This window comes from Rhineura floridana, chromosome 20 (genome assembly GCF_030035675.1).
Source record: "Rhineura floridana isolate rRhiFlo1 chromosome 20, rRhiFlo1.hap2, whole genome shotgun sequence".
In the NCBI taxonomy this organism is placed as follows: Eukaryota; Metazoa; Chordata; class Lepidosauria; order Squamata; family Rhineuridae; genus Rhineura; species Rhineura floridana.
Window position 1 is genome coordinate 16,617,468 of NC_084499.1, and position 27,484 is coordinate 16,644,951.

Here is a 27,484-nt window from a genome sequence, read left to right on the forward strand (position 1 = left end):
CAGAGGGAACAGAAGGCATACGTAGAAAAACTCCTACCCTTGGCAATAAAACCACTGCGAGGTTTGTGAAGAATTGTGGCAGGAGACCAATATATATAAAAAAGGACATCAAGGAAAGCCACGCTTGGGGAGTAGGGAAGAAGGTCTCTGCTCCAGCTGCCTCCCTCCCACTGGGATACTCACGCCTGGAAGTTTGGATTTACAGAGCTCCTGCCTGTCCTTCAGCATCTTGTCCAGGACACCACTCCGGCACCAGACGTTAAATACTGTCCGCCCGTGCTGGTAGCCCACTTCCTGGAAAAAGAGAGGGGGACCGTCAGCCGCCGCAGCTGAGCTGGCTCTGTGCGCCACTGCCGGGGGAGGCAGAGCCCTTTGCCTTGTGTCTCTCTTGCTGAGACACGTTACGAAAAAGGGCTCTGCCAAAAGCGGTTGTCACGGCTCGTGCTGGGCAGGTGGGGGGGGGTTGTTCCTGAGCCCTTTGCTATGAGCCCCTTTTGCCTGTGTCTTTCTTTGCAGCAGCCCTTTGCCCGATCCAAAATATGCCTGTTTAAAAATCTATTTGCTGACCAGTATCTCACTGGATGTTTCCCAGCTTCCTCTGGAGAAAGCTGGATTTATTTATTTAAAGAATTTTTATCCTTTTCTTCAGGGTGACTTAAAAGATCACGTTTAGAAAAGGTAGGCTTACAATCTTGAAAGACACGACACAAAAGGAAAATAGATTGGGAGGGAGGAGGAAATACGCAAGCTCAGGTACCAGTTCTTGGTTACAGAATCCCACCGTCTTGCATTAAGCAAGCAATTTGAGGCCTCCAAGCCAATAACCAGACCCCCCATCACCTTCCCTTCCTCTGCCTCCAACGCACACAGATTTCGTCGAACTTCCCAAAATCCAAGGTGCCATAACGGTCTATGGGTGGCCGGATGTACTCGCAGTAGTCGTTGTTCTTGACCATCTCCAGCTGCCGTACGCAGCACACATAGGCAAGCCGGGTCTGGATCTCGGCCATGTTCAGCACCTGCCGAAGGTGCAAAGTGTTATTAGCCTCCGTGGGGAAAATGAGCAGGTGTGACCATCTTGGCTGACTGACTGCTACAGCCTCCCACACAACCTTATGGCTTATGGGCTTCCCTTGGTGAATTCTGACTTTTATACTGTGTTTATGTATATGGATATTATTTATGTATTTTGCTTTGTAAATTAATTTGATTTTTTTAATTGTACCTTGTGTATTCTATTGTAAACTGCTTTGAGATCTTTTAGATAGTAAGCAGTCTATAAATGGAAATAATAATAATAACCCTCAGAATTTGTTTAGTGAGCATGCTGTGAGTATTCTTCATGAGAGAGAGTTTTAATCTCTCTAATTCAGTTCCCAGAGGACTAAACTCTAGCCATGGAACCATGACAGTTAAAACAGGTGTGTGCGTGTGTGTGTCCGTGCATGCCACAGGCATGGCCCCTCATATCCAGTTCGGATGCACAACCACATACACAGGCCTGCAACCATGCCTGGCCTCACCCCAACACGGTGCGAACGAAAACAATGTGCATGGTCTCATCTCTCATCTGTGCTATGACAGCTTTGAGGAGTCCTTGCAACCCTAATGTAGTCTTGAAAATATGTTTGCACACACAGGAAATCACTTGCCCGAGGGGGGAGGAAGATTAACGACCCCTCCCCATTTTGCCCACAAATCTATGCTAAGCGTTGGTGGAACGTTAAAAAGGCAAGAGTTCTCTTTCAGGGTGTTAAAAACTTTCCCAAAGAGAACGCTAAAAAAACCCCATGGAAAACCAACAATTCTGCCTGGTCACCTGGAAGCTACCATGAGTTGCCATAAGCGACCAGGCAAGCAACTATTTAGGGGCAATTCCATCCTATACGTACCTTCACCTTCTCCACCAGGGGGTTCCACCGCTTCCACAGCAGCCACCAGCCAGAGAGGGCGTCGCCATAATTGGTGAGGTCCGTCTCATCTCTGCTCCCCACATCGATGGCGATTACCACCTTCGCCCCCATGGACCTCGCAACGTCCGCTGTTGGGGTGACAAAGCAGAGTCATTCCTTGCCCCTCCCCACCTCACATGACACCTCCGACTCTCGCCTGCCAGCCTACCACCTGGCACAATGCCATCATTTTTGGCAGGGGCTTTGCCACTCATCTTCCACACCAGACATTTGCAGGCTTTGCTCCCAAGAGGGTCATTTTACCTTTAAAACTGCTCTCAGAAAATTCCTTCCCTCTCAGCAGAATTAGGTTAATTTATAGTCCTTCTCCATTCCAATAATTCACTTCTAAACCCAAACATGGCAGGGGGGGGGGAATTCTCCTCCTGACAGAAGGTGGCCTTTTGCAGAGGAGTGACTCAGTGTCCCTCAGGGAGGCGAGGGTGAGAAGACAAGAGACAGACAGTGACGTGAAAGAGGCTGACAGAAAGCAATCATGACAAGTGTGTCATTTCATATTCCACTTTGGGGGGCGGAGAGATTCTCAGCAAGGTTGAAAGGCTACCTGCATACAGTGGACACCTGGAACATCGCTGCAAACAGCCAGGCACCTCGAACATTTGGACAAGCTGACTTGCACCCCCACTCCTCCCTTTCACCTATCCCTTTGTCTGCATTCAGTTTTATATAAAAAGAGGGAGAAACACTGAAAAAAAAGTCTTACTTTTTTTAACAAAGGCAGCAGTATATTTGAAGAGCATTGGGCACTGTTGTTTATTTATTCCTCTTAACTACTTAAGTGTTGCGAGGTGGGGTGATGAAAGTGTCGAGGGCAGGGGCCTGGGTTCAAATCCCCACTGTACAAAGCTCGCTGCGTGTAGCCTTGGGGCAATCGCTCCTACTCCACCTAATGCACCTCACAGGCTTGTCGTGAGGATAAAATGGGGAAGGAGGGAGGAAGAGCATGGACCCCAGAGGTGGGGCCCTCCAGATGCTCCAGACTCCAGCTGCCATCATCCCCGATGGATGGAGTTGATGGTAGCTGGGAGTCCAGGCAGGTCTTGAGGGGTGCAGGTTCCCCAACCTGAGCAGAAGGGCAGGATAAACAAAATCAACACACCCATGCCTTTGGCAGGCACACCCAAAACAGAGGTAAGCATGCCAGGGCGGTGCAGAGGCCAGAGCAGCCTTCGCCAACCGGGCGCCCGCCAGATGTTGTGGGACGACAGCTGTGCTGACTGGGGCTGTTGGGGGCAGCAGTCCATGTCATCTGGCAGGCGCCGGGGTTAGGGTGCTGCTTCAGGAGCAGGGAGGCCTGGGTTCAAATCCCCACTCACACACAGACACTCTCACACACACGTGCAGACACCGGCTAGCCTGCCTCACAGCATTTTTAGTAGGAAATTGAAAGGGAATGGGAAGAGAATGCCACCTGCGTGCCACCTTGAGCTCCATGGGAGACGGGCAGGGGGAGACGGAGGGGGGCACTTACAAGAGCAAGAAACACGCCGGCCCAGGACCCCTTTAAAAGCTCTGCCTCTGCACAGGTTGATCTCTCCCTGCCCCCCCCCTCTGGATCCTGCAGCAGTAAGACTCAATACTGAATTGATTCTTCATCTAGCACAAACCCTCAGGAAATTCAGAGCTGAGCCAGCTGCAGATGAGCAGAAAAACAGGTTGCGTAAACGGACGTTGACAACGGTACCTGGGAGATTGTTGATGTAACCTCCGTCCATCAGGAGGTGCCCGTCTTTGGGGTCGCAGAGGGGGGGTAAGTAGCCAGAGAGGGACATGCTGGCCCGGATGTACCGCCATAGGCAGCCTAGTGGGGGGAGAGGCAAAAAGGGGATCCATCTTCTGAGGAAAAAAAGAGCAGCAGCCTAACCTTTCCTCCAACGCACACATGTGGGGCCTTTGGCCCTCTGGATGGTGCTGAACTGCAACCCCCCTCTACCTTGGGCACCGGCTGTGCTTGCTGCAGGGGCTGATGGGAGTTGTTGTCCAGCAACATTTGGAGGGCCAGAGGTTCCCCAGCACTGCTCTAACTCCACCCAACCCCTTTCCCCTGCACAGAGGAGCCACGTAAGTCAGAGCAATGCGGCCGATAGAGCGCTGGAGTTAAGCCAAAGGGAGTTCGAATCCTCGTTCGGTTGTGAAGCTCATGGGGCGACGTTTGGCTAGTCATAGAATCATAGAACCATAGAATAGTAGAGTTGGAAGGGGCCTATAAGGCCATCGAGTCCAACCCCTTGCTCAACGCAGGAATCCAAATCAAAGCATTCCCGACAGATGGCTGTCCAGTCGCGACATCTCAGCCTGACACATTTACAGCAGCGACGGGAAAAGCTTGGAGCTCTCTGGATGTTGCTGGACTGCAGCTCCTATTGGCCCTGGCCGCTGGCCATGCTGGCTGGAGCCGAAGGGAGCTGGAGGCCAACAGCGGGGGGCTCCCCACCCCCACTTTTCAGGGTTGCTGTGAGGATGAAGCAGGGCAAAGTCTCGTGCGCGTTCCCACACTGAGCTCCATCAGGAAAGGCAGGATAAAAAAAATGCAGCAACGTGTTAACTCCTCCTTGGATCGGCCTGGTGCTAGTGGATGAAATAGAGAAGATTGGGCAGCCCAGCCAGCCGGGGACAGAGCAAGATTTGGAAGCCTGGGAAGACCCTGAAGGACCCCACCACCACCACCACCAGAGGACTAGCAGCGATTCCTCTGATCCCACAGCCCCCACCCTCAGCATTCCTGCCAAACGGCACGGTTTGGAACACTTTGGCCAACAATGCCATCTCTTCCTGGACTGGCTCCATGATTTCTATTCAGGGCTGCGCGATGAGGGAATTTATAACCATGAAAAGCAGAGGGGTTTTAATCAGCAGAAATGGATTGGATGCGCTCCCTGTGGAATGTGGCGAGGTCCAAGACTCGCCCTCGCAATTCATTCCACGGGGCTCTTTTCTGAACTTTCATCTTCTGACAGCCACAAGCCTAGATATTTTGGGGTGGGGGGGAGAAGAGGGGGTGGCTCAGAGGCGCCCTTTGTGCATTTTCCATCCCCAGAGGCTTGGAGGGGGAGAATGGCAGGCCGGAGCACAGAAACCTTTTATTCGGAGGCAACCAACCGCCATGGGGCTGGAGAGGACTAGAGAGACACGACAGGCGTCCAGACTTAAGTACTAGGTTTGATGTGGCTTGAGCCTTGGGGGAATAAGGTAGGCCAGAAGTCCCAATTAGCTAATGACAAGGCCAAGCCGTTCTAGAGTTCTGAACGAGGCTTCAGGACTGCGCAGCTCAAGAGGTACAGTTTCTCTCGGCAAAGGTGTCGTGGCTGCTTTGTCCCCTAAGGGAGATTCCGCCCCCACCCCTGGTTTTCTTAATACTGGGACTAAAATCAGGTAGGGCTTATGGGAACCTGGGAGGGCCACCCTGACAACTTGGTAGCGCTAGATTACAGACCCCACAGGACTGGATAGAGGGCAGGCTATGTGCAGCGGGCAACTCCCAAACAGTTCTCATATCCCCCCACCCCACCCACAAAGGGGCAAGAAAGCCCCTTTAACCTCCAGCAATTTCCTTCTTGCAGAGCTTCTCAGCAGGGAGGGGAGTGTGGGCAAACCTAGAATGAGTGGTCTCCGCTTGCCATTGGCTCTGGCTCCACCTATCACTGGCCCAGGCTCCACCTACTGTCGGGGCTCCCTGCTTTCTGCCCTACCAGTCCCAGCAGGCACCAGACATCACTGCAGGAGGAGGAGGAGGAGGATAGCTCTCAGAATCCCCAAAGACGACATGATCACGGGTGGCTCTTATGCACCAAGACGTGTTGAAGACCACTCTCTGGCTTTGAAAAGGGAACTAAACAAATCCATGGGGAAGGAATTGGGGGAGGGAGGTTGTTAATTAGCCATGATGGCTAAACAGAACCTCCATGGGCAAAGGCAGTATACCTTTGAAGACCAGTTGAATGGGGACAAACAGTAAGAAACAGGTCTTGCCTCCATTCCTTGCTTGTGGGCTTCCCAGAGGCATCTGGCTGCCCACTGGGGGAAGAGCAGGATGCTGGACATTCTAAAAACCAAATGGTTTTAAGAAGAGCTTACTTGCTGGATCAGGCCAACGGCCCATCTAGCCTCCATTTCAGTTCTCACAGTAGCCAACCAGATGCCTCCGTGAAGCCCGCAAGCAGGACCTGAGTGCAAGAGCACTCTCCCCATTTGCTATCCCTGGCAATTGGCACTCAGATGCACACTGCCTCTGACAGGGGAGGGAGAACATGGCCAGCATAACTTTAGCGCAGTTCAGCTGGACCTCTTCTTCTGAGAGCCAACCCTCAAAGCATACCTATGGAAACCTCAAACCTATGCAGTATAGTGGCAAAACATTTCCAAGGGCTTCCGTAGCTTTAAATAAAAGTGACAAGCATGATGCAGCCTCTTCAGAATGAGTGTGTATGCATGCATTTATACTAACGCCATCCAGCCCTCCTCACTTTGAGCTGTGGGCCATTTCGCAGACACACTTACCATCTGTGTGGACCCTCATAGCCGAGGCAGTGATGTCTGTTGTAATGGTGAAGTAAGGAATCCAAAGATCCTGCAGCACAGAAAGCACTTACTAAAAACCACTGATTCCCAAACTATGGGCACTGTGAGAAATAACATTAAACAGGAATCCTGAAAGTCCAAAGCACCCAGCCACACGAAGGAGTCTTGTCTGCTGCACCTCGGCATAATTCACAGGAAGCAGACAGGGCCAGCCAGCTTGTACCAGAGGGTGGGCAATTCTTCCACATTTTGGCACTGGGCGCAACTGACCAAACACTTCTGGTGCAGAGTTGCAGGGAGAAAAAAAAACCAACCACACACTGACTTTGAAGGGGGCTGCCCATCACATCTCTGCACGAATCACTGCTTTAGGTTTCTCTCCTTCCAGTCAGGAGATGCACATAGATCAGCGACTCATGCAGAAACACAGTGTCCTTTGAGAGCTGACAGTTCATCTTTTACACTTGCAAACTTTTTCACGTATGAAAAGCACACCTCCAGTTTTAACTCCAGGGGGAAAGCGTGTGCCCGTCTGAAACGGTGAGGGGTGTTCCTGTTCAGGGTTCCAGCCATTGCCCATGCCCTCCCCCAAGTTTTCCACCCTCTCTCCAGTCAGTCAGCATTCTATAGCCATGGAGGACACCGAGTCCCCATTGGGCTTGTCCCGCACTCCCACCCCACAGATTGTGCCGCACCTTGGGCCTCCCCTGACCTTCTAATACTGCCCTCTTGTGCATGGGTGGATCTGTTTTGGCTATGTTTGGCTATGACACATAAACATCAGAAATACAAGAGGCGATTAAAAATAATCCCCTACTACACCCGGTCATTTTTGAATGGGACTCTTAAGACGCATCCTTTACCTTGCAGGCCATGAACAACTGGGGTCTGCAGGAAAGCATCCTTAGCTGGAGGAGATGGGCTTAAAATGTGATCCCAAAATAAACCTGGGTGGAAAAGCATAGGAGATATGCACGTGGACCGCTCAAAACCTCCTTAAGCAAGACCCAGTTGGAGGCATAAAGGAACATCAGCTGAATGCTGGATTAGCGTGCACACACATTTCACAATCTGGGCTGGAACAACTTAAATCCATGCCTGCACGTAGAACCTTTAGTCCTCTTCCAAGATATTACAGGATTCTTCCTTACAAATATACAACAGATGAAGAAACTCAAAAGCTGGACGGGCTAAGCAGCGCTGGAAGCCACGCAATCTGTAATGGCAGAAAATTTGCAAAGGGAGGCTGCCTTCCGCAGGGACGCTTCAAGGCACAAGTGTCCAACCCAATGCTCCTCTGAGGCACATCTGTGACAGCAGCTGTAAGAAAGGAGCGCCATGTCCCTGCACAAGCTTTCCCAGCCCTACTCGGTGATGCCAGGGATTGGACCTGGCACCTCGGAAGCAAAGCAGGTGGTCTGCCACTGAGCTATGGCCTCATCCCTCGACAACAGCCCAGTGGGGGACGCCAACCTCACTTCCTATGTGTCTGTCACCGGCTGCTGTTAAAGACTTCAGCCGGCCACTGCTGTCTGTGACACGTGCAGCAGACGAGCCACTCACCTCAATCTGTTTGTCTTTGAAGATGCTGCAGACGCCATGATTGAACGAGGCTCCGGAGAACATGGAGGTGATTGGGTACGTCAAGTCTAAGATAGTTCTGAACACCGAATTCATGGTCTAAAGAGAAGCCAATACATACATACACACAGAGACATATATATATTAAAGACAGCAACTGAGAGAGATTCCCCTCCACCCAAACTAGTCTAATGCAAGGGATTTCAACCTTCCCATCCTAATGGAATCTCTGTTGCACTGATGCGTCTTCCGAAGATTCTGGGCCGCATTTCAGAGCACTAATGAAGTTTGCACAGGGCAAGCCTGATGGATCTCAGTACCCCAGAATGCACTCCACCCCACTTTGCATGCTTTGCCAGCATGCAGACTGACACAGTCTGGAGATATCTGCCCTCTGTGAACAGACATTTTTGTCAGCAAAGAATCCAAGTCTCCCTGGAAGACAGCTTGAAAACTACTTAAAAGCAACACTGGTGAAAGCAGCAACACTTGAACCAAAACATTTCAAATGTTAGCAGTCGGAGAGAGAAATGAGAAAGAGCAAAGGGGGCTTGGTATGACCTTTGGCCCTCCACACGTTCCTGAACTGCAACTCCCCATCAGCCCTGGCAAGCACAGCCAATGGTCAGGGATGATGGGATTTGTAGGTCAGCAACAGCCGGAGGGTCAAAGGTTCCCTCACACCAGCCTTGTTATACAGAGCCCAGGGCAGCTAGGAGAGAACTTGAAAAGGTCCTCAAATGCAAAGATGTGTCATTGAACACCAAAGTCAGGATCATTCAGACCATGGTATTCCCGATCTCTGTGTATGGATGTGAAAGTTGGACAGTGAAAAAAGCAGACAAGAGAAAAATCAACTCATTTGAAATGTGGCGTTGGAGGAGAGCTTTGCACATACCATGGACTGCGAAAAAGACAAATAATTGGGTGTTAGAACAAATTAAACCAGAACTGTCTCTAGAAGCTAAAATGATGAAACTGAGGTTACCATACTTTGGACACATCATGAGAAGACATGATTCATTACAAGAGACAATAATGCTGGGGAAAACAGAAGGGAGTAGAAAAAGAGGAAGGCCAAACAAGAGATGGATTGATTCCATCAAGGAAGCCACAGACCTGAGCTTACAAGATCTGAACAGGGTGGTTCATGACAGATGCTCTTGGAGGTCGCCAATTCATAGGGTCGCCGCAAGTCAAAATCGACTTGAAGGCACATAACAACAACAAACTGTTTGTGAGGGTGTGGATTGTTCTGGTCCTCTGAACAGAATCTGGAAAACACACCAGCCCCTTCAGAATACTGGAGCTGGCCAATCCCTGGAGGAAATACTACATTTCAGAGCTCGAGAGGAAGGTTCCCTCGTTCCCTGGCCCCGCAGAGTTTAAGTTCTGTTCTGTGGATGGAAGAGAAACGCACGCACGGAGCTTCTGTCCCTGCACTCCCACCCCAGACTGAGCAAGAAGTTTGGCTCGGCTTATCCAACTGCGCTGTTTTTGTTTTCTAACCTCGAGCCGCTCGAGGCTTGACAGATGAAACCCAGCTGACAGACGTGGCCCAAAAAAGGTTCATAAAAGCTCCCTTCCATTTGTTATTCAGTAATCCCATCGACCTGGTTTCTGCTGCTCCCCTGACATGCGGCAAGCCGGGCCGGGGGGGGGGGGAAGCTCTTCTAAAAATACCTAAACCCTTTTTTCACCCGCAGCCATTTCTCATTGCATTTTTAGCAATGGGGCAACAGGTGGAAGCTATTTCGTGAGGCCGGCAAAGAGACAGAGACAGATAAGCTGAGGGCCAGGCCGCGCTCTGGCTGGCAGCCCCCTTTCTGCAGCCAAGCCTCCATGGCAGTGTTAGGTGAGCTACGTGCAAAGACGGAATCCAGAATCCAGCACCCAAAACAAAATCAGGAACTGGCTGCCTTTGGGCCTGGCTTCCGTCACGTAGTTTGCATCGGTGCTCAGGCAGAAACGGAAAAGCTTCTGCTATGGATGAAATGCAGAGCTCCCCCCCCCCCGCTTGGGGGGCAAACATTCCAGTTCTGCTTACAGCAAGGCCCACTCACGTCTGCCCGCTGGGCCAAGGTGCTGCCTGATAGGCAAGGTTGTCAGCTGGCAGAGAGCGAGAAACAGCAAGGCCCTTCCAGAGTCCTTTGCGGGACCAATTCTCTTCAAAGTGCTTGTGCAAGCTGATTTTTGAAGATGATTTATTTAACCTTTTTTTTTAAAGGTTATTTAAGGAAAAAAGGTCAGATATAAAATGAAATAAAGGAAATCATCCTGCAGAAGTGCTTCGGCCTAGCTACAGCTAGATCAGGAAAGGTAACCTATGGTCTTCCAGCTGTTGCTGGACTCCAGTTCCCACCAGCCCCAGCCAGGATGCCCAATGCTCAGGGATGATGGGAGCTGTAGTCCAGCAACACCTGGAGGCAGTGGAGGTTGGTCTATTTGGCAAATGGGGTGCTGCCCACCCTCAGTCTCCCTCAGCCACTCCCCACCTGCCTGCCTTCTTACTTACAACAAGTCCAGGGGGTGGCACCTCCTGTCGGCTTCCTCCTCCTTAGCCTCCGTGTTGCCCCTTGTAGAAGAGGAGGAGGATGGGGGCAAAACTAGAATGAATGGCTCTGCCTGTGATTGGCTCTGGCTCCACCTCCTGTTGGGCTCCCGGCCTTCCGCCCCACCAGTCACCAGCCGCCACTGCCTGGGAAGTCACAGGAGTTCCCCACTCCTGATTTTGACATCTGAACCTTCCTCCCGGTCCTTGAAATACCTGCTCAGAGCTCCTTTAGATCAGATGCAGAAAAGCTCTAAAGCAAAGCAGGAATAGGAAGCACCTGAGTGCCCTTCGCTCCTCATCATGTTACTATGAGATGGGAAGCACGGGGAAGTGGTGAGAGGCGGAGGAGAGAAGAATGCCCCTATCCCTCCTCGGCAGTTCCCCAGAAACTTGTCAGCAATACTACCTGTCCCTCTCCTCCTCCTGGGGGGGGGGCAGGGATGGCTGGAGAGGCAGATGGAAGCCAGAATGCTGCTCTGGCTCACATTTGGTGTCCACGTCATTCAACTATCGTCACTCTGGTCGGAGCCATCAATATTCAGAGGCAATGAAGAATTAAAAAAAAAAAAAGGTGCTGGTGGAGAGTGGGTGAGCTGTGGTTTCATCTCCAGGTCTCTTCTTCTTAATTAAGGCAGGCCTGAATGGCTCTCTCAGAGATCCCCTAGAAACCAATTCTCTCTCACTAGATAAATCAAAGGGGAAATGCTTCTAAGTGACAGCAAGACGTATCGCCCTGCACGCTCGCTGGAGCCATATACTCAATGTACGCTTTGGTGGGAGCAACCCTCCCATTTCGGAGCCAGTAGATACCCGTTTCCTGTACAAAATCTCTTCACTGCTATTCCGGTGGCAGAGGCGGGAGGTGGCGGCGGCAACAAGAACCTCAACCTCAAACACACACACACACACACACACACACAGAGCGCATTCTCAGCAAACTCCTTTCTTTTCTGCTCCCCAAGAGTTTTTTTTTTTAAAAGCTAGATAGAATCAATCACTTCTACCCATAACATGGGATGGCTGTTGCCTGCATTTCTTGATTTGGGGCTTCCCAGGGGCATCTGATTGCACATTGTGGTAAAAGCTGGATGCTGCTACCACCTCAACATTCTACCACCTTATTCCCTTATGGATGTCTAATCTAGTCCATTACTTTTGCAGCACTCAAGGCTAGATCGAAACATGCCCCCCTCCTAAAACGATAGCAGAGGTTTTCACTGCACAAGGTCCAGGGCCTGTCCCTAAAATCCGGCATGTGCCTTTCCCCCAAGCTCCTCCCTGCAAGCGATTTCCATTTGCTTGGCCCTCACATAAAAACCAGAAAGATCAATGCTACCATTCCCTGCGGGAAGGCAGAGCCAAAAAAGAAAAGAGCAACAATGCCGGGTATGCCATTAGGAACAAAACCAGCGATGCTGCCAATGTCAGACGGCACAGCGCACCCTTGGGAAAACGCCCGTTCTGCTGCGTGACAATGAGCAAGCAGATGCCGCGGTAAAAGCTCAAGGTTGCCAACTGATGCGTGGCGGAACAGCTGGTGTGCCCAGTAAGGAAGGAGGAAAGGCTCCCTTGGGCAGCTGCCTTGCCAACCCCCATCCCCATCAGGCCTGACCGGCCTCTTACTCTCTGCCAGCTTGTTTAAGGCCTCGGGAGCTCTCCGCCTTGAAGAGATGTGAAAACAAAGGCATTTTAAGTCTTGTCAACTTCTTCCAGTTGAGGATCTTAGTCAGGGGTGGTAACCTCAGGCCCAGTGACCAAATGCAGCCCTCCAAGCCCCTTGGGACTGTCCCCAGACCACAGCCCCTCTCCCCAGGCTTGCTTTGCACCCCCCTTGAGTGCTTTTGCCTGGCTGGTGTGTGTCCTTGAACTCTGATAAATGCCTCTTGTGTACCTGGATAGGGGCAAAGAGGAGCATGCGTGGAAAGTAGCCTCCTGCACAAAGGTAACATTCACTTGGGTTGCTCCACCCAGTTTTGCCTCTGGCCCGGGCCACCATTGGCATGTCCCCCCCCCCCCAAAAAAAAAGATTACAAGAAGGGAATGTGGCTTTCAGGCTGGAAAAGGTTCCCCACCCCTGATCTGAGCGCTGCACTAGGGGTCCAGCAAAACCAAGCACATGCCTCCACCCCCCCGCATTCACTCTTCTCACCCCAATGAGAAATGCTCACCATCGCCCACTGCCTGGCTTTGATCCTCATTTGGGTGTAGCTGCGCTCTTCAGCGTAGACCGCTCCCATGAAGGAGCCAATGGAGGTGCCGCCAATCATGTCGACGGGGATGCCTGCTTCGTTCAGCGCCCTGATGATGCCCACTTGGGAACAGCCTCTGGAGCAATGCAAAAGGGGGACGGTGGGGAAGGGAGGGGGGAATCAATCAATCAAACACGTGCATTAGGAAAGGCAGCAAAAAACCTAAAACTGCAGCCACCCAAAGAAATACAAGGCTCCTCTCCCCGGAGAGGGCGCCAAAAGGAATTAGACATTTTACATCCAGGCCGTGCAAATTTGTCATGGCAAAAAACATTGTTCTGTGACCCCGATAAGATTGTGCAAAATGCCCACCCGTATGAATTGTACAAAACAGGGGAGATCTGCACACAGCTCTTTTCTGTGTTTTGATCGTTCTGTGTGCAAAAGCTGACCAGGCTGGCCGTTGAATCACACCTCTGCCCTGGTGACAGGAGAGCACTCTCCATTCCACCTGAGGCTGGCTGACTCAGAGGGCAACAGGGCAGGGCCCACGGGATGCACGCCTCTCAGCAATGGAATGACGGAGGTTGCCTTACACCAAGTCAGGCCATCGGTCCATCCACTCATTGCCAATCCTGCACTGGAAGTGGCTTTCCAGGGTTTCGGGCAGAGAGATTCTCCTAATCCTACATGGAGATGCCATTGGGGATGGAAACTGGGACCTTCTGCATGCAAAGCAGATGTTCTACCATCAAGCTCTAGCCGTTTCCCTAAGAATAAAGTAAGGTTCCAGCCCTCATGTTTCTGAAGAAATGACTGATTTAAACATGCCTTCTCATGAGTTGGACCCACTGGTCCATCGAGCTCAGTATTGCCTACACCGACCAGCAGCCGTCTTTCAGGGCTTCAGACAGGGGACATTCCCAGCCGTGCCTGGAGATGCCAGGGATTGAACCTGGGACCGTCTGTGTGTAAAGCAGGCGCGCTGCCACTTAGTTATGGCCCGTTGGCCTGAGGCAGCCGCCTCGCTCTGCTTCATGGTAGGACCAGCTCTGAACGTCCCCCATCCCTCCCCTCCCAGCTTCCGGTAGGGCCACCTGTAGCCCTGACAAGCAGTCTTGGCAACAGCGGCCTGAGCCAAGCTGACCAGCTCCAGCCTAGCTACACTGAGGTGCTACCCTTCGCGTCCCCCTCTCGCCTGCTGCACAAACAAAAGCCTGACAGCGGAGCGGGATAAATACCAACCCCCCTCCTCGGATAGCTGCTCTGCGGACGTGAAACGCTGTAATTTGAGCGCGGTTATCTGCTGGAGCTGTTGTATTTTTACGCCAGGATGTCGGGGCATGTGTGTGGGGGGAAGCAAGGGAGGAGAGAAAGAGAGAGCACTCTGTTCTCACGTCTGTCATGACAAACGGCAAAAAAAGATAATTACCATGAAGTGGCTGGTTGGAAGGAAGGAAGGGGGGAGAAAGGGAAGGAAGGCAGGAAGAACAGAAGAAAGGCTCTCAGCAGTAATTGTTACCTGAGAAGCCTGGCAAAACCTCCTGCTTCAAAAACACAATGCTGTTCCCTGCCACCAACCACCCTGCGAGGCCGTCTTTTGCCTGTCTTCGGCGCCTCTGGCTGTGATTCCGTGGAAAAAGAGCCCGGACCAAAAAAAAGAAGAAGCCTCAACAGTCGTTGTTCGCCACTAATGCTAAGCGGCTGTCAGAACAAGCAGAGGCAATCTCCCTTTCAAGTCCCAGGAAGGTTTTAAAAAAATAAATAAGTAAAAATTGCCCCCCTCCCCTCCTGCGACAAATGTCAAACTTTTTGAGGGTCACGCAGAACGCTGAGTTGGAACCTGCATCCAGGGCCGCGTGCATGGTGCGATTCTCCGGCAGGTGCTGGGTGCAGGTTTCAGCGTCTTGAGAATCTCGGCTTGAAATTTTAAGAAGCAAATTCCTAGCCCTCATGACCGCAGGGGGATCTATTTTTAACCATCTATATATGCCGCCTTTCCGAATAAAGCCCCTTTCAGCCTGAGGGCCGCATTCCTTTCTGGGAAACCAGAAGTGAGCAGAGCAACTAATGCAAACGTTACACCTTGGTACGGTCGGCTAGTTTCTACACACTCTCACACACCCCTCTCGCTGCCCTTCATCCAGACAAGCAAGAGGCGCTATTCAGAGTTCAAGGACACATTCCAGCCAGGCAAACGCACTCGGAATGCGAAGCAAGCAGTGAGGTGTGTGGCCTGGTGAGAGTGCCGGGGGCCTAGAGGGCCACATTTGGACCCAGGCCTGAGGCTCGCCTTATGTCCACCGCCCTGAGAGCTTTCTGCTATAGGGCGGTCTAGAAATGTAATTAAATAAATAAAATAAATAAAATGTCCTCAAAACCAAGTACGTGTACCTGAATTAACTGCATATTCTTCCACCTGCTTACCCCCCCCCCAAACATCTCCATTTTTCTCCCTTTCTTCCTCTGGGCTGAGTTTCAAATGGCAAGCCCCTCAGGGCAGGGACCTGACCTCTACTTGATTATAAAGTGTTATATCAATGCAATTATGAAGAAGTCTGTATAAGATCCTTATAATTTACTGTTGAGGGGGGGGAGTTAGGGGAAGGTGGCTCAGTGGGTAGAGCAACTGCTTTGCATGCGGAGGGTCCTAGGCTCAATCCCTGATGGCATCTCCAACTAGGCCTGGGAATGTTCCTTGCCTGAAGTCCTGGGAAGCTGCTGCCAGTCAGTGCAGACAACACTGAGCTAGATGGACTGATGGTCTGACTCTGTATAAGGCAGCTTCCTATGGGTTGTATTCAACTAAATCCTACTCAGAGGAGACCCACTGATCAATCAGACCCATTAATTTCAATGGGAGTATTTTGAGCAGGACTAATGCTGAATACTACCCCGTTTTTATGATACATACATATGCACCCATCAGCATATATGATGCTCTAACACATAATCTAAGCACAAAAAAAAAATCAGAACAAAACCCCTCCCTTCCCTAAGAGGTGCACAATCTGAGCTTCAGCAAGGGGTAAACTTAAGCACATGCAGTTACAGGACCCTGAGCTCTGCTTCACTTGAGGGTGCAGAACCAGCGTTATTTTTGTTTTAAATGATTGTTTGTCTGTCTAAATAGTTGCATCGAACAATTTCACCGTAGCAAATCCAATGAAAAATGCAGCAATTAAAACATCATACCAGGGAAAAGGAGAGAGGAACACAAAGGAGTATATTAAACATCGTATCAGAGAGGGGCAAAGGAGGGGTGCGATGGCAGAAGCACTCGATAGATGCAACCCTGAAAGCTGGTGACCTACCTCACAGGGGTATCGCAAAAACAAGGAAGGTTAAAAGAGAGAGAGAGAGAGACAGGCAGACAGACTACAACAGTTTGTAGAAAGTGCTTGGAAACATGGGATTTTATCCAGGGGTAGTCCACTTAGAGCAGACCTGCTTGAAAACCATGGAACAAGACTATCTTAGATCCATTAATTTCAGTGGGTCTACTCCGAGGAGGACTTAGATACAACCCAATGTGAACAAGCTGCAGGAGGGACTTTCGGAACAATAGAGTGTATGCATGTGTGAGAGAGAAAATCAGTCTCTCAGTCAGCCTTGCGATGCTGACGTTCTCTCGGTTTGGTTTTGGGACACCCCCTCAACACCAATTCCAAGGAACCGCTTGCTCTCTTCCTCCCCCCCCCCCGGCCCCCATTGTCAGCTTGAAGCCAGAAGGAGAGCAAAAAGTGGGATACTTAGAATGTTTAACAAAAGGAGGGAAGGCATTTTTAAAAAACTCTCATCAGGGCTGGAACAATGTGTGGGCGATATTTTTTTTTTTTTTAACTTTGTGGCATTTCTCCCAAACCCCAGAACAATCAGCACAGGGGCAGGCAGCCAGGCATCAGGGGACTAATTACCCATGCGATAGTACAGGAGACAAGAAAATTCCATGGTTTGTTTCAATTTAACGCAGGCATGCATCAGCAAACCCCTCCCCAAGTGCAGCAAACCTCCAAGGACAAAAGGGGGTGACATTGACAAGGACTCAGCCCAGAGCCAGAGCCCTTAAGTGACCCCGAACGTTTAACCAAGGATATGAAGGGGCCCAGACAAAGAACTCTCCGTCCGCATGCAGAGTGAGGATCAGGCATCATAAAGGTATATAAGAGAGATTTGCTACTGGGCCACGATCAGGTGCTAACGCACAAAGCCCTAAACAACTTGGGCTCAAAGTACCTTAAGGACTTCCTGATTCCTCAGTGCTCTGCCTTGATCACAGAGATCTCCCGGTGGGGCACTTTCGGTGGTCCTCCCACCGCCCCACATGCCCCTGCGCCAGGAACGGAAACTTCAGCATGACAGGTCCTGCCCCGAGGAACTGCTTGCCTGTAGAAGCCTGGAGTCTCAGCTTTCCTTTAGATGTCTTTTTGTAGGCTTGCAGAACTAGCTTATTTTTTTTTTTAACCGACCGGCTTTAGCAATAAGCTGTCAATACTTTTACTAATATTATTATTGTAACATTGTGTTTTCATGTTCTACACCGCCTTGCTAAATTTTCTACAAAAGTGCGGTTTATAAATATTTAAATAAAATAAAATAAATTCAAGCCAAGAACATGAACACTGGGTGATAACAAAGGAAGGACAAAGATTGGGAATGGGGGAGGCAAACCCTCACAGCACATAGTTAAACTATGGAATTCGCTCTCACTAGAGGCAGCGATGGCCAGCAACATGGATGGCTTTAAAAGGGGATTAGACAAACCCAGGGAGGGTAAGGCTATTGTTGGCTACAGGCCATGATGGCTGTGCTATGCTTCTGAATACCTGTTGCTGGAAACCTCAGGAGCCGAGAGTGCTGTTTGCGGGCTTCCCATAATGGGCACCTGGTTGGCCACTGTAAGAACAGAGTGCTGGACTACATGGGCTGTTGGCCTGACCCAGCAGGGCTCTTAGGTTTTTAATCCAGCCAGCAATTGCTGCCGGAGGGCTATCCGGAGGGCCCAGAGATGCACCCCCAAGAAGCAAAAACTTTCAATGGATCTGGGCAGCCTTCCCACCAGCCCAGCCCGAAATGGATCTCAAAGCACTTGGCCATTCCTACCGTGCCCCGCCTCCTCCAAGCACTAAAGCGACCGCATTCCCGGTCAGGACACGGGCCAGCCTGGAAAAGTCCGAGTGTCTGTCCGGAGGCTTCTGAAACACACGTTCGTACAGTTCTTTCTGCAAATGAGGAAGAGGAGTGAGAGTGTCAGTGTAGGCCAGCACAGGTCAAGCATGTACAAAGGGGACCATGCGTATATTCTGGATAAAAGATGGCTCCCCACTGGACCAGGAGGAGAATCCCAAGTTGCAAAGTACTGTGTCTCAAACAACAACTTGTTGACATACGCAATTTCCTCCAAAGAAGCCACACACACAATAGGACCCACAACTTGCCTTGTTGAGATGTCAGTTTGGATGCCTAAAAGGACGTAAACAATGTTAAGCTTGTCGGGGAACAGCCTCAGCTCAGTAGGCTTTAGATGCAAAAAGGTGCTGCCTTGGGCTCCTCTTGTGAGGAAGGATGGGATATAAATATAATAAATTTATTTACTTTTTATGACAGCCTTTCCTCCAAAAGGGAGCCCAGGGCAGCAAACAACAGTGACAAAGCAGACACACACAAAACCCCCTTTTAAAAAACATCTTAAAAACAAAACATCTTAAAAACTGATCACAACACAGAAGCAGACTGGGATAAAGGTCTCTACTTAAAAGGCTTGTTGAAAGAGGAAGGTTTTCATCAGCAGGCACCGGAAAGACAGCAGAGATGGTGCCTGTCTAATATTTAAGGAAGGGAATTCCAAAGAGTAGGAATAACAACAACAACAAAAGATCAGTCCAGGTACAATCCCTGGATGCATCTTCAGGTCTCGCTGGGAAGGTCTGGCTGGCCTGAAACCCTAGACAGTTGCTGCCAATTAGTGGCGGAAACAATCCTGACCAATGGTATAATTCGGCATAAGGCAGCTTCCTAGGTAAACCTGGTGGGTTGGGTTTATTATTTTAGAAACCCCTACAACAGAGGAACAATGCACTTGGAAAACATTTGGAAAATCAAGACTGATCCCTCCCGGCCATTTGATGGCTGTTACGATCAGGCTGGCTAACAAGCATACAAAAGGGACAGTAGGCATACTGAGGAGAAGAGAGTGGTCGGCTTCTGAGTAATCAAGCGGCAAAGAACACAACGCATCAAGGATGCGGGGGGTGGGGAGGCTTGGCCTGATCGCCTTGCACAGTGCAATCGTTTGACATGACAGAAGGGCACCCCAGGGTGGGGGCAAAGAAGGATGAAGAAAACAACATTCCCCCAAGGACATGTTTTGTCAGCTGTCTGGGGAGAAAGGAGCGAGCGCCCAGGTGCGCAAACATCATCTCACATACGTAATCTGGGGAAGCATCCCCAGGGAGGGAGCTCAGTGACTGAGCACATGCTTGGCATGCAGAAGGGCCCTGGGTTCAAGCGAGTTAGATGACACTTCAGGTTGAACACTTGAGCCAGTGTAGTGGTTAGAGCAGTTGTGGGGAACCTTTGGCCCTGCAGACATTGGTGAACTGCAATTCCCGTCAACCCCAGCAAGTCTGGCCAGTGATGATGGAAATTGTAGTTCAGCAACATTTGGAGGTCCAAAAATTCCCCACACCTGTATCAGAGTGCTGGACTACGACCTGGGAGATCAGGGTTCAAATCGTCACTCAGCCATAAAGCTCACTGGGTAGACCTTGGGCCAGTCACTATCTCTCAGCCTAACCTACCTCACAGGGTTGTTGGGAGGATAAAGTGGGAAGTGGGGGGAACCATGTTTGTATGCCACCTTGAACTTCTTGGAGGAAAAGGTGAGATATGAATGTAAGAAATAAACAAATATAGTAAATAAAAATGAGAATTTGAGTCTCACGGTTCAGCCACAAGCCAGTATTGCAAAGTGCTTAGAGCATTGGACTAAGATCTGGGAGACCAGGGTTCAAATCTTCACTCAGCCATGAAGCTTGCTGGGTAACCTTGGGTTTGTCACTGTCTCTCAGCCTAACCTACCTTGCAGGGTTGTTGCGAGGAGAAAAAGGGGAGGGTGGAGAACCAAGTAAGCCATCTTGAGCTCCTTGGAGGAAAGGCAGGATATTATAACAACAGCAGAAGCATCACCACCAGCACCTACTGGACATTTGGCTGATGGGCACAGATGCTATTGATAGTGACTTGGTACCAGGGCAGGGGATTCCTACCCCGGAAGCTCCTTACCAGCTTGGGGCGGCTCCGCCGGGAGAAGACACGACGGGGGCAGCGGAGGTGGAGGTGAGCCGAGCACCAGCTCCGCATGTTGAGCCACTCCACAGTGCGGGAAGGAAGAGGCCCGTCCTCTCTGTGAAGCAAGACCAGCTGCTTCTGGGCTCGGACAGCCGTGTTCTCCAGCATCCGCTCCAGCTGGAAGGAAGGAGAGATGGATCAGACGGCCACGGCTCTCAGAGGCCCATTCCGGCAGTAATCGCCTCCCACCACCTCGCAACAATTTAAAATACAACTCTGAAGACGGTTCAAAACCAATTACAATCGCAAGAGCAGGGTGGATCCTAAATATATGCATCTCAAGTGTCACAGGCCAGGGTAAAGAGCCACATGACCTTTGGATCTGCTGTGCCGCTGTTCTGTCATACAGCAAGGGCACGCATGCGCTGGTGATCTATGCTCTTCCCCAAATTGGTAGCCCGAGCAGGGCTGCACATATGGCATGAATTCTGCACTACCACGGAATTGACATCTAGTGCAGGCGTGGGGAACCTCTAGCCCTCCAGATGTTGCTGAACTACAACTCCCATAATCCCTGGCCGGAGGCCATAATGGCTGGGGCTGATGGGAGTTGCAGTTCAGCAACGTCTGGGGGCCCAAGGGTTCTCTACATCTGTTCTAGATAGTATCAGCTTCTGTTTAAAGACAAGGGAAGAAAAGCAAGCTGTTAGTCCTCATCAGTTGCAAGCACACGTTTGAAATCTGTGGGTAACACCTGGAGAATCTTAGGGGCCAAAGGGAAGGCTGAGTAAGAAGATATGGAGTGTCTGGGATGGGGGGGGTTCTTGCCCCCCTTTCCCATGACCAGCAAAAGCAGGACAAAATTAGGCAAGAATTGAAACATAGGGTTGTCTCCAACTAAGTTTTTCCTCAGAGCAGAACAACTGAAATTAATGGACCTAAGTGGCATAGCGGTTAGAGCATCGGACAAAAACCTGGTAGGGCTGGAAGAGACTCCTGCCTGAAATCTTAGAGAGCCAGAGATAGCCAAGGTGGTGCTCCTCCAGCTGTTGCAGGACTCCAGCTCCCCAGAGCCCCAGCCAGGGATGGCCCCAGGGCTGATGGGAGTTGTAGTCCAGTTGTAGACATCTGGAGGGCACCACCTTGGCTACCCCTGGTGTAGACAACAGCCTGGTGGATCAATGGGCCGTCTTGGTTAGAAGGCAGCCCTGTTCAGGAAAGCGTCTCACCTCCAGGACTCCAGCTCCCCAAACCCCCAGCCAGAATGGCCAATGGCCAGGGATGATAGGTCCAGCAACATCTGGAGGGCACCACCTTGGCTACCCCTGGTGTAGACCGGCCTGGTGTATCAATGGGCCGTCTCGGTTAGAAGGCGGCCCTGTTCAGGAAAGCGCCTCACCTCTCCGACAGTCGGCTCCTGCTCTCCCAGGCCTACGATCAAGATGCAGTCAGCCTGGCGGATGCAGCGCTGGGTCCAGGGGGTGAGGGTGCTGTCGGACTGGTAGAGGACGATGCGGTGCATGTCCTCCTGCTGGCCCAGCCAACTGGACAGACGGTACTCATGGATGCTGTGGCGGAAAGAGAGACAAAGAGGAAGGGCTGAGTGGTTGCTAGGCAGTGGTGGCTGATGCCCTTTGAGGCTGGTGGGGCGGAAGGCAGGGCGCCCAAAGGTAGCCAGAGCCAATGAGAGGCGGAGCCGGCTCATTCTTGTTTCCTCCCCGTTCTCTTCCCCGCTGAGTTCTACAAGGGCAACGCTGAGACTAAGGAGGAAGGTGACAGGCAGTGCCGCCACCTAGACTGGTTGTAAGAAAGAAAGCAGGCAGGCAGGGGCAGAGAGGTTGGTGGGGCAGTGCCCCATTTCACCCAAATGGACCAGGCTCTGTTGGCACCTAGGCCTTGGCAATGAAGCGTTGGTCACAAATGGTCCTTGGGGTGGAGGGGGAGAACAGAGAGAGAGAAATGCAGAATGCCGCAATTTTGGGCAGTAAGGGATCAGCCTGACTGGACGGGATGAAAAGGTTCATCTACAGAGTCCTGCATCTGCCTTCCCACAGCAGCCTACTAGATTACCATCTTGGAAGCCCACAAGCGGAACATGAAGGCAACAGATTCTCTCCCCACCCCAGCCCAGTTTAATGCCCCAGCATCGGGAACACCTAAGTCTGTGCACTTGCCTACAGGCTCAATTGCATACAGCCATCCCCCTTTCGGGGTGCTGATCAGCTGTTACAGCAAGAGCCTTTCGAAGACACACTTCCAGCGCCAATCAGCTGAATGGCAATGAAAGTGCATCTGGAAAGGAGGCGGCAGTAACCACTGATCAGCTGATTGGCAGTTACGAGGGACACCGTCAAACTCTGACAAGTTGTCAGTCACCTGACATGTCAGGCAACCATGCCATGACCACCATCATGCCAGGCGACAGTCCACCTGGCAAAGCTGGCCCATGTGGGGTGGGAGAACTGGGGATCCGGGCTCATCGTCCAGATCCAGTTTCCTGACCCTGCCAGGGAAAAAAAATGTTCAAGGTCGATAAAGCAGTCTTGCTGCATTCAGCCCCCTCCACCACTCACTTTAATTAATTATTTATTACATTTCTATCCTGCCCTTCCTCCCACAGGAGCCCTGAGAGGGGGCCCATTCTGGTGAGGGGGACCGTGGGCCTCTGTCTCAAAGTCCTCCCCTGACAGCGCCACGGTCAGGAAGTTCTCCTGCATGAACGGAAAGAAACGGGGGAGGGGGGGCTGTGCAGGAGCAGCAGGACTCTCGATGGGTCAGCCCCCACCCCCAAAGCATGGCATCTCTGCCCCCTACTGTCCCCTGCCTCTCGGGCTTCACAGTCCACCCCTTCCAAACACGAGTCACCCCCTTCTCCTTTAAAGCAGTTCTTTCAGAATTGAGAGGGGGTGTGTGTCAGGGACTCTCCTGCCTCAGAACTAGTAGGCATCACTGCACTGCCTGGTATCATTTGGACATGCTTCCGTCTCCGGATACAGCATTCTTTGCCCCCTTGTTTGTCATAATGTAATTTCCCGCTATCTGTCAGAAAGCATCCTTCTCCCACCGTCTGGGCAAAGCCCGATTCCTCCTGCTAACCTCAGGATCCAAAGGGTTGTTATCCCTTTGGAATTACTTTTCAATATGTTTTTAAAGCTTTTAAAAAAAAGATGTTTTGTTTTAGCATGTTTTTAAAGATGCTTTGTTTCGATATGTTTTTAAGTCTGTTTCCATGATGTCTCAGTGCTTGTCGCCGTGGGCTCCGACTGGGAGGAAGGGATATAAATCTAAATAAAGAAATAAAGAATAAATATTCAACCGAGTCCTACTCGGAGCAGGTCCATTGAAGATGATGGACGTGACTGAGGGCCACTCATTTTCAATGGGTCTGCTCCGGGTAGAGCTGGATTGGATGCCGCCCCAATCTTCCATCTAGCAACCAGCCCAGCTTGCTTCTCATTTTCTTTTTGTCTCCTGCCTTCTATTCCACTCGGGAACCTCATATCAAAAGACATGGGATCTGCGGCTACCAGACGCTAATCAGGCATTTCATGACAACTTTTCAAAAAGTAGGCGAAAACATCCAACTCCTTCAAAAGCAGAGCTAATTAACCTGACAGTTGCCTGGTATTTCAGGGGCTTGACGAGAGAAAAATGAGCCTGCAGGAAATTAAAGGTGGTTCCCTCCCCTTTTCTTAGTTTAATATTCCAATTCTAATACCTACCCCCCTCTCCCAACCCCAGGCTGGAGAAACATAAACAGCACAACTGGAATTATGCAGGGTTGTATCCAACTAAGTTTTTTCTCAGAGTAGACCCACTGAAATCAACAGACCAATAGCCATGTATATTAATTTCAATGGGTCTATTCTGAGTCGAAGTAACTCAGGATACAATGGAAACGGAATGCCTTCAAGTTGATTTCGACTTATGGCGACCCTATGAATGGGGTTTTCATGGTAAGCGGTATTCAGAGGGGATTTAGCATTGCCTTCCTCTGAGGCTGAGAGGCAGTGACTGGCCCAAGGTCACCCAGTGAGCCTCATGGCCGTGTGGGGATTCGAACTCTGGTCTCCCAGGTCGTAGCCAACACTCTAACCACTACGCCACACTGGCCCTCTTACCCAGGATACAACCCTTTCAGTTTTTACTCATTTGCATTTCAAGTGATATACACTGTGATGGTGTTGTTGTTCATCCTATTTTATCTGCACAACATTCTTGCAAGGGAGGATATTTCAATTCAAATCAATTTACGTATCGCTTCACATTGCCAGGAGGAGTCTCAAAGCAATTTACAGGGACAACATACAAAATATAACAGACAATAAAAACCCATTAAAACAAAATATACTGAAAGTGTTCTCCCACAAAAATCAGTCAATCTTATATACTGCCTTCTGCAAACAAGGCCGCAGGCCAATGCACCTCAACAAAATGATTGAATGAAGAAAGGAGGCAGCCTCATTCCATGTTCCTGTGACAGAAGCACAACATAAAATACCCCCCGCCCCCATGTAAGAACAAACACTAGTGCTGTCCAAATGCCCGCGAGAATTCAAAACATCTTTGCCTGGCATCAGAAGGATGAAACAGTCGGCATGGGATTCCTAGGCTCAAAATGTCCTCTCTGATGTTAAGGGGACAATGAGGGCTAGTCACCTGTCGAGAGCTGCAGAGCCAAGTTGCTGTTTGATGTTGTCACTGGTGAGCAGCAGAGCGGGACCTAGAAGAAGAAAAGATGAGCTGGTAACCTATTGAGCACACAGCTACGACACAAGAAGTTCAGCATTTAGCAGTGGTAAGCTCGTGGCTCCATGTCAGTGGGGTGGTTGAATCTGCTCCGGATTTCAGTCTGAACTTTCAAGGAGCTGTCCAAGGTTCAGATTCCACTGCCCCACTGACATGGAGCCCTCAGCCGCCACTGGAATCCAGTATTTGCTATCCTGCAAATCTTGGCTTTCAGTTTGCAAAACACACAAATCCAGAGTGGCTAGCCCTCACTGACTGCACCAGAGAAGCTGCAGAACAAGCCATTTTGGTTCCCTTGTAGAGCTTCAAGCCACCCTGGGCGTTTCTTCTTTTGACTTTGAAAATGAAATGGAAACAGCTGTCATTTGAGTGGCAGGGCAACGCGCTCTGCAGGGAGAAGATCCCTGGCTCTGTCACCAGATAATGGGACTGCGAAGGGCCCGTGCCTGAGAACATGAAACGCTATCAGCCATAGTACTGGGCTGGACAGAGCAATCATGTAGATGCCATTTTATTTATTTAAATTCCTATCCCTCCTTTCAGGGCACAGAACTCTCATGATCTAATTCAATAATACACCAAGGAGGCTATTTCATACGTTCTTAGGGCTGGGAGAGATTCCTTGCTGAGCCCCTGGACAGCTGCCGCTGTTCATAGTAGACAGTAGCAGGTAGCTCCAAGTGTTCAACCAACCTGGGTTACCAAAACTTACGGCTGCAAAGATTAAAACAGTATGAAGTCAGAAAGGGGCACAGCAGGGTTTGCACTTATTGGGGGGGGGGGCAGTAATTTGTTCTTTTCATAAACCTTGCAAATAAGTCCACCAAAAATTATTACTAGCCTGGTACTTGTCATTTACAGGATGTGGGAGCTTCAAAATAGGAGAACACAAAAAAGGACCAGCTCCCTTCCAATTAATATTGGTTGATTGGTCGCCTGGTGGAGGTTCTTAACTTGCCATAGGCAAACGCCCATTTAGAAGCATAGCTCCTCACTTACCCACAGGGCTAGCAAACCTGAAAATCAGTTACAAAGAAGCAAAAGCCGTGCACACAGCCCTTAGCTCACATCTTTTGTTCAGCTCACAGGCTTTCTAGACACGGGCCTTGGGATATACTTTTCCCTTCTGAACACTCAGACGCCCTGAACTCTGTTTCTGAAGAAACAGCTTTTTTCTTGCTCACAAAGGCGCCTGCTGGCCACGGCCGCCTTTTGGCCCTATTGTGATTTGCTCCTATAAATGTCAACCCTGAGCCAAAGTTCTCCCTCCAAAGTAATTGCAGCTGTAAGACATGACAAATGGGGGGGTGGGGGGGCGGAGAGAGAAAGCCAGGGATTAATGTCATGCTAGAGAGAGAAAGGTCATTGGTGGTATTGACAGAAGTGCCTGTGTTTAGCAAAGTATGAAATATAAACCCTGCCAAAATCGCGTCGTGCAAAATAACTCATTTTCCTATTAACAAAACATCATAGCTGCGAATTAGAGGAACAAGTTGTTCAGCGCTTGAATGAGCACCAGGCAAATGGGATGCGGGGGGTGGGAGGAAGAGGAGGAAGGGCAGACAAGGCCAAGGGAGTGATGGTCTCTAGACTGGACGGCAGTGGTTGTTTTCTTTCAAAACTCCTTTCCTTTGCTGACGTGTTACATCAAACCAGAAAAGATCTAATACGATGCCTCTGAATACCAGTTGTTGGGGATCACAAGGAGGAAATGGTGGCAAGCGCCCGTTCTCTTGGTTGCGGGATTCACAACAGGCATCTGTTTGAGCACAGAATGCTGGACCAGATGGGCCTTTGGTCTGATCTAGTAGGGCTCTTCTGATGTTAAGACAATATAGGGGCTAATTTTATGGTTTCATGAGAGCTCTTGTATGTTACAGCTGATGAGCTCAGCGGTTTGATATTGTTTTATTTGTCTTGATCATCTTGCTTTCTGAGCTGGCTTGGGAAAATGTTATCTTTGAAAAGGTAGAATACTTTTTTGTTTTTAAGCATAATGCCAAGTTATGCTTCAGCACTATGAGAATCAATGGGCAGATTTCTCAAGTTTGCACATTTTATCCTCCCTTTCCATCTCCCTCCGATCCTGGTTTAGTGGCAAACTATGGTTTTATTCCAAACTAATTTACAACCCCGGGATGCCCAAACCCTAGTGTGATGGCTTCTGAATAAACAGCAAACTATGGTTTGCTGCTAAACCAAGACGGGAAGTTTCTAATCATGCATGCAAGGAAGGGAAACAGGGAGTAGGTCAGCACAAGGCTCATGCTGGCTACACTGTATGTGAAGGGCCCCATAGCCTGCCTGGGCGGTTGAGCCAGTCCCACCGGTCGCCTATCAAAACACTGTAAGGAAAATGTACCGATTTGACCTGATCTGTTCTAAGCAAATCCATTTGAGTGGCTAGCAACCACCAGAGGAGGGCTGGTCCATCAGGGCAAAATGGCTCGCTGCCCTGCCAACTTCAGTCTGCCCTCAGGCAGCCACTACCTGCCGGCCTTCTTATTTACATCCAATCCAGGTGGTGGCCCTGGCTGTCAGCTTCCTCCTCCTCGGGTCTCAGTGTTGCCCCTTGCAGAACTCAGCCCAGAGAATAGGGACAAAGTTAGGATTAGCAAGTTCCACCTGCC

The 27,484-nt window shown here is 50.3% G+C and overlaps 1 protein-coding gene across 5 annotated transcripts in view; it reads right to left on the reverse strand.

Moving 5' to 3' along the window:
• Positions 1-27,484, reverse strand: part of PNPLA7 (patatin like phospholipase domain containing 7) — an 83,799-nt gene that overhangs the window by 4,514 nt on the left and 51,801 nt on the right. For all 5 annotated transcript variants that reach the window (XM_061604156.1, XM_061604155.1, XM_061604153.1 and 2 more), the window contains exons 22-32: positions 24,765-24,828; positions 21,505-21,673; positions 20,100-20,282; positions 17,919-18,037; positions 12,795-12,951; positions 8,055-8,171; positions 6,471-6,540; positions 3,658-3,774; positions 1,893-2,041; positions 867-1,019; positions 184-294 (exon numbers count right to left, since the gene is read on the reverse strand). In XM_061604156.1, the coding sequence (XP_061460140.1) occupies positions 184-294; positions 867-1,019; positions 1,893-2,041; positions 3,658-3,774; positions 6,471-6,540; positions 8,055-8,171; positions 12,795-12,951; positions 17,919-18,037; positions 20,100-20,282; positions 21,505-21,673; positions 24,765-24,828 (1,409 nt within the window). The remainder of the gene's footprint in view (positions 1-183; positions 295-866; positions 1,020-1,892; positions 2,042-3,657; positions 3,775-6,470; positions 6,541-8,054; positions 8,172-12,794; positions 12,952-17,918; positions 18,038-20,099; positions 20,283-21,504; positions 21,674-24,764; positions 24,829-27,484) is intronic.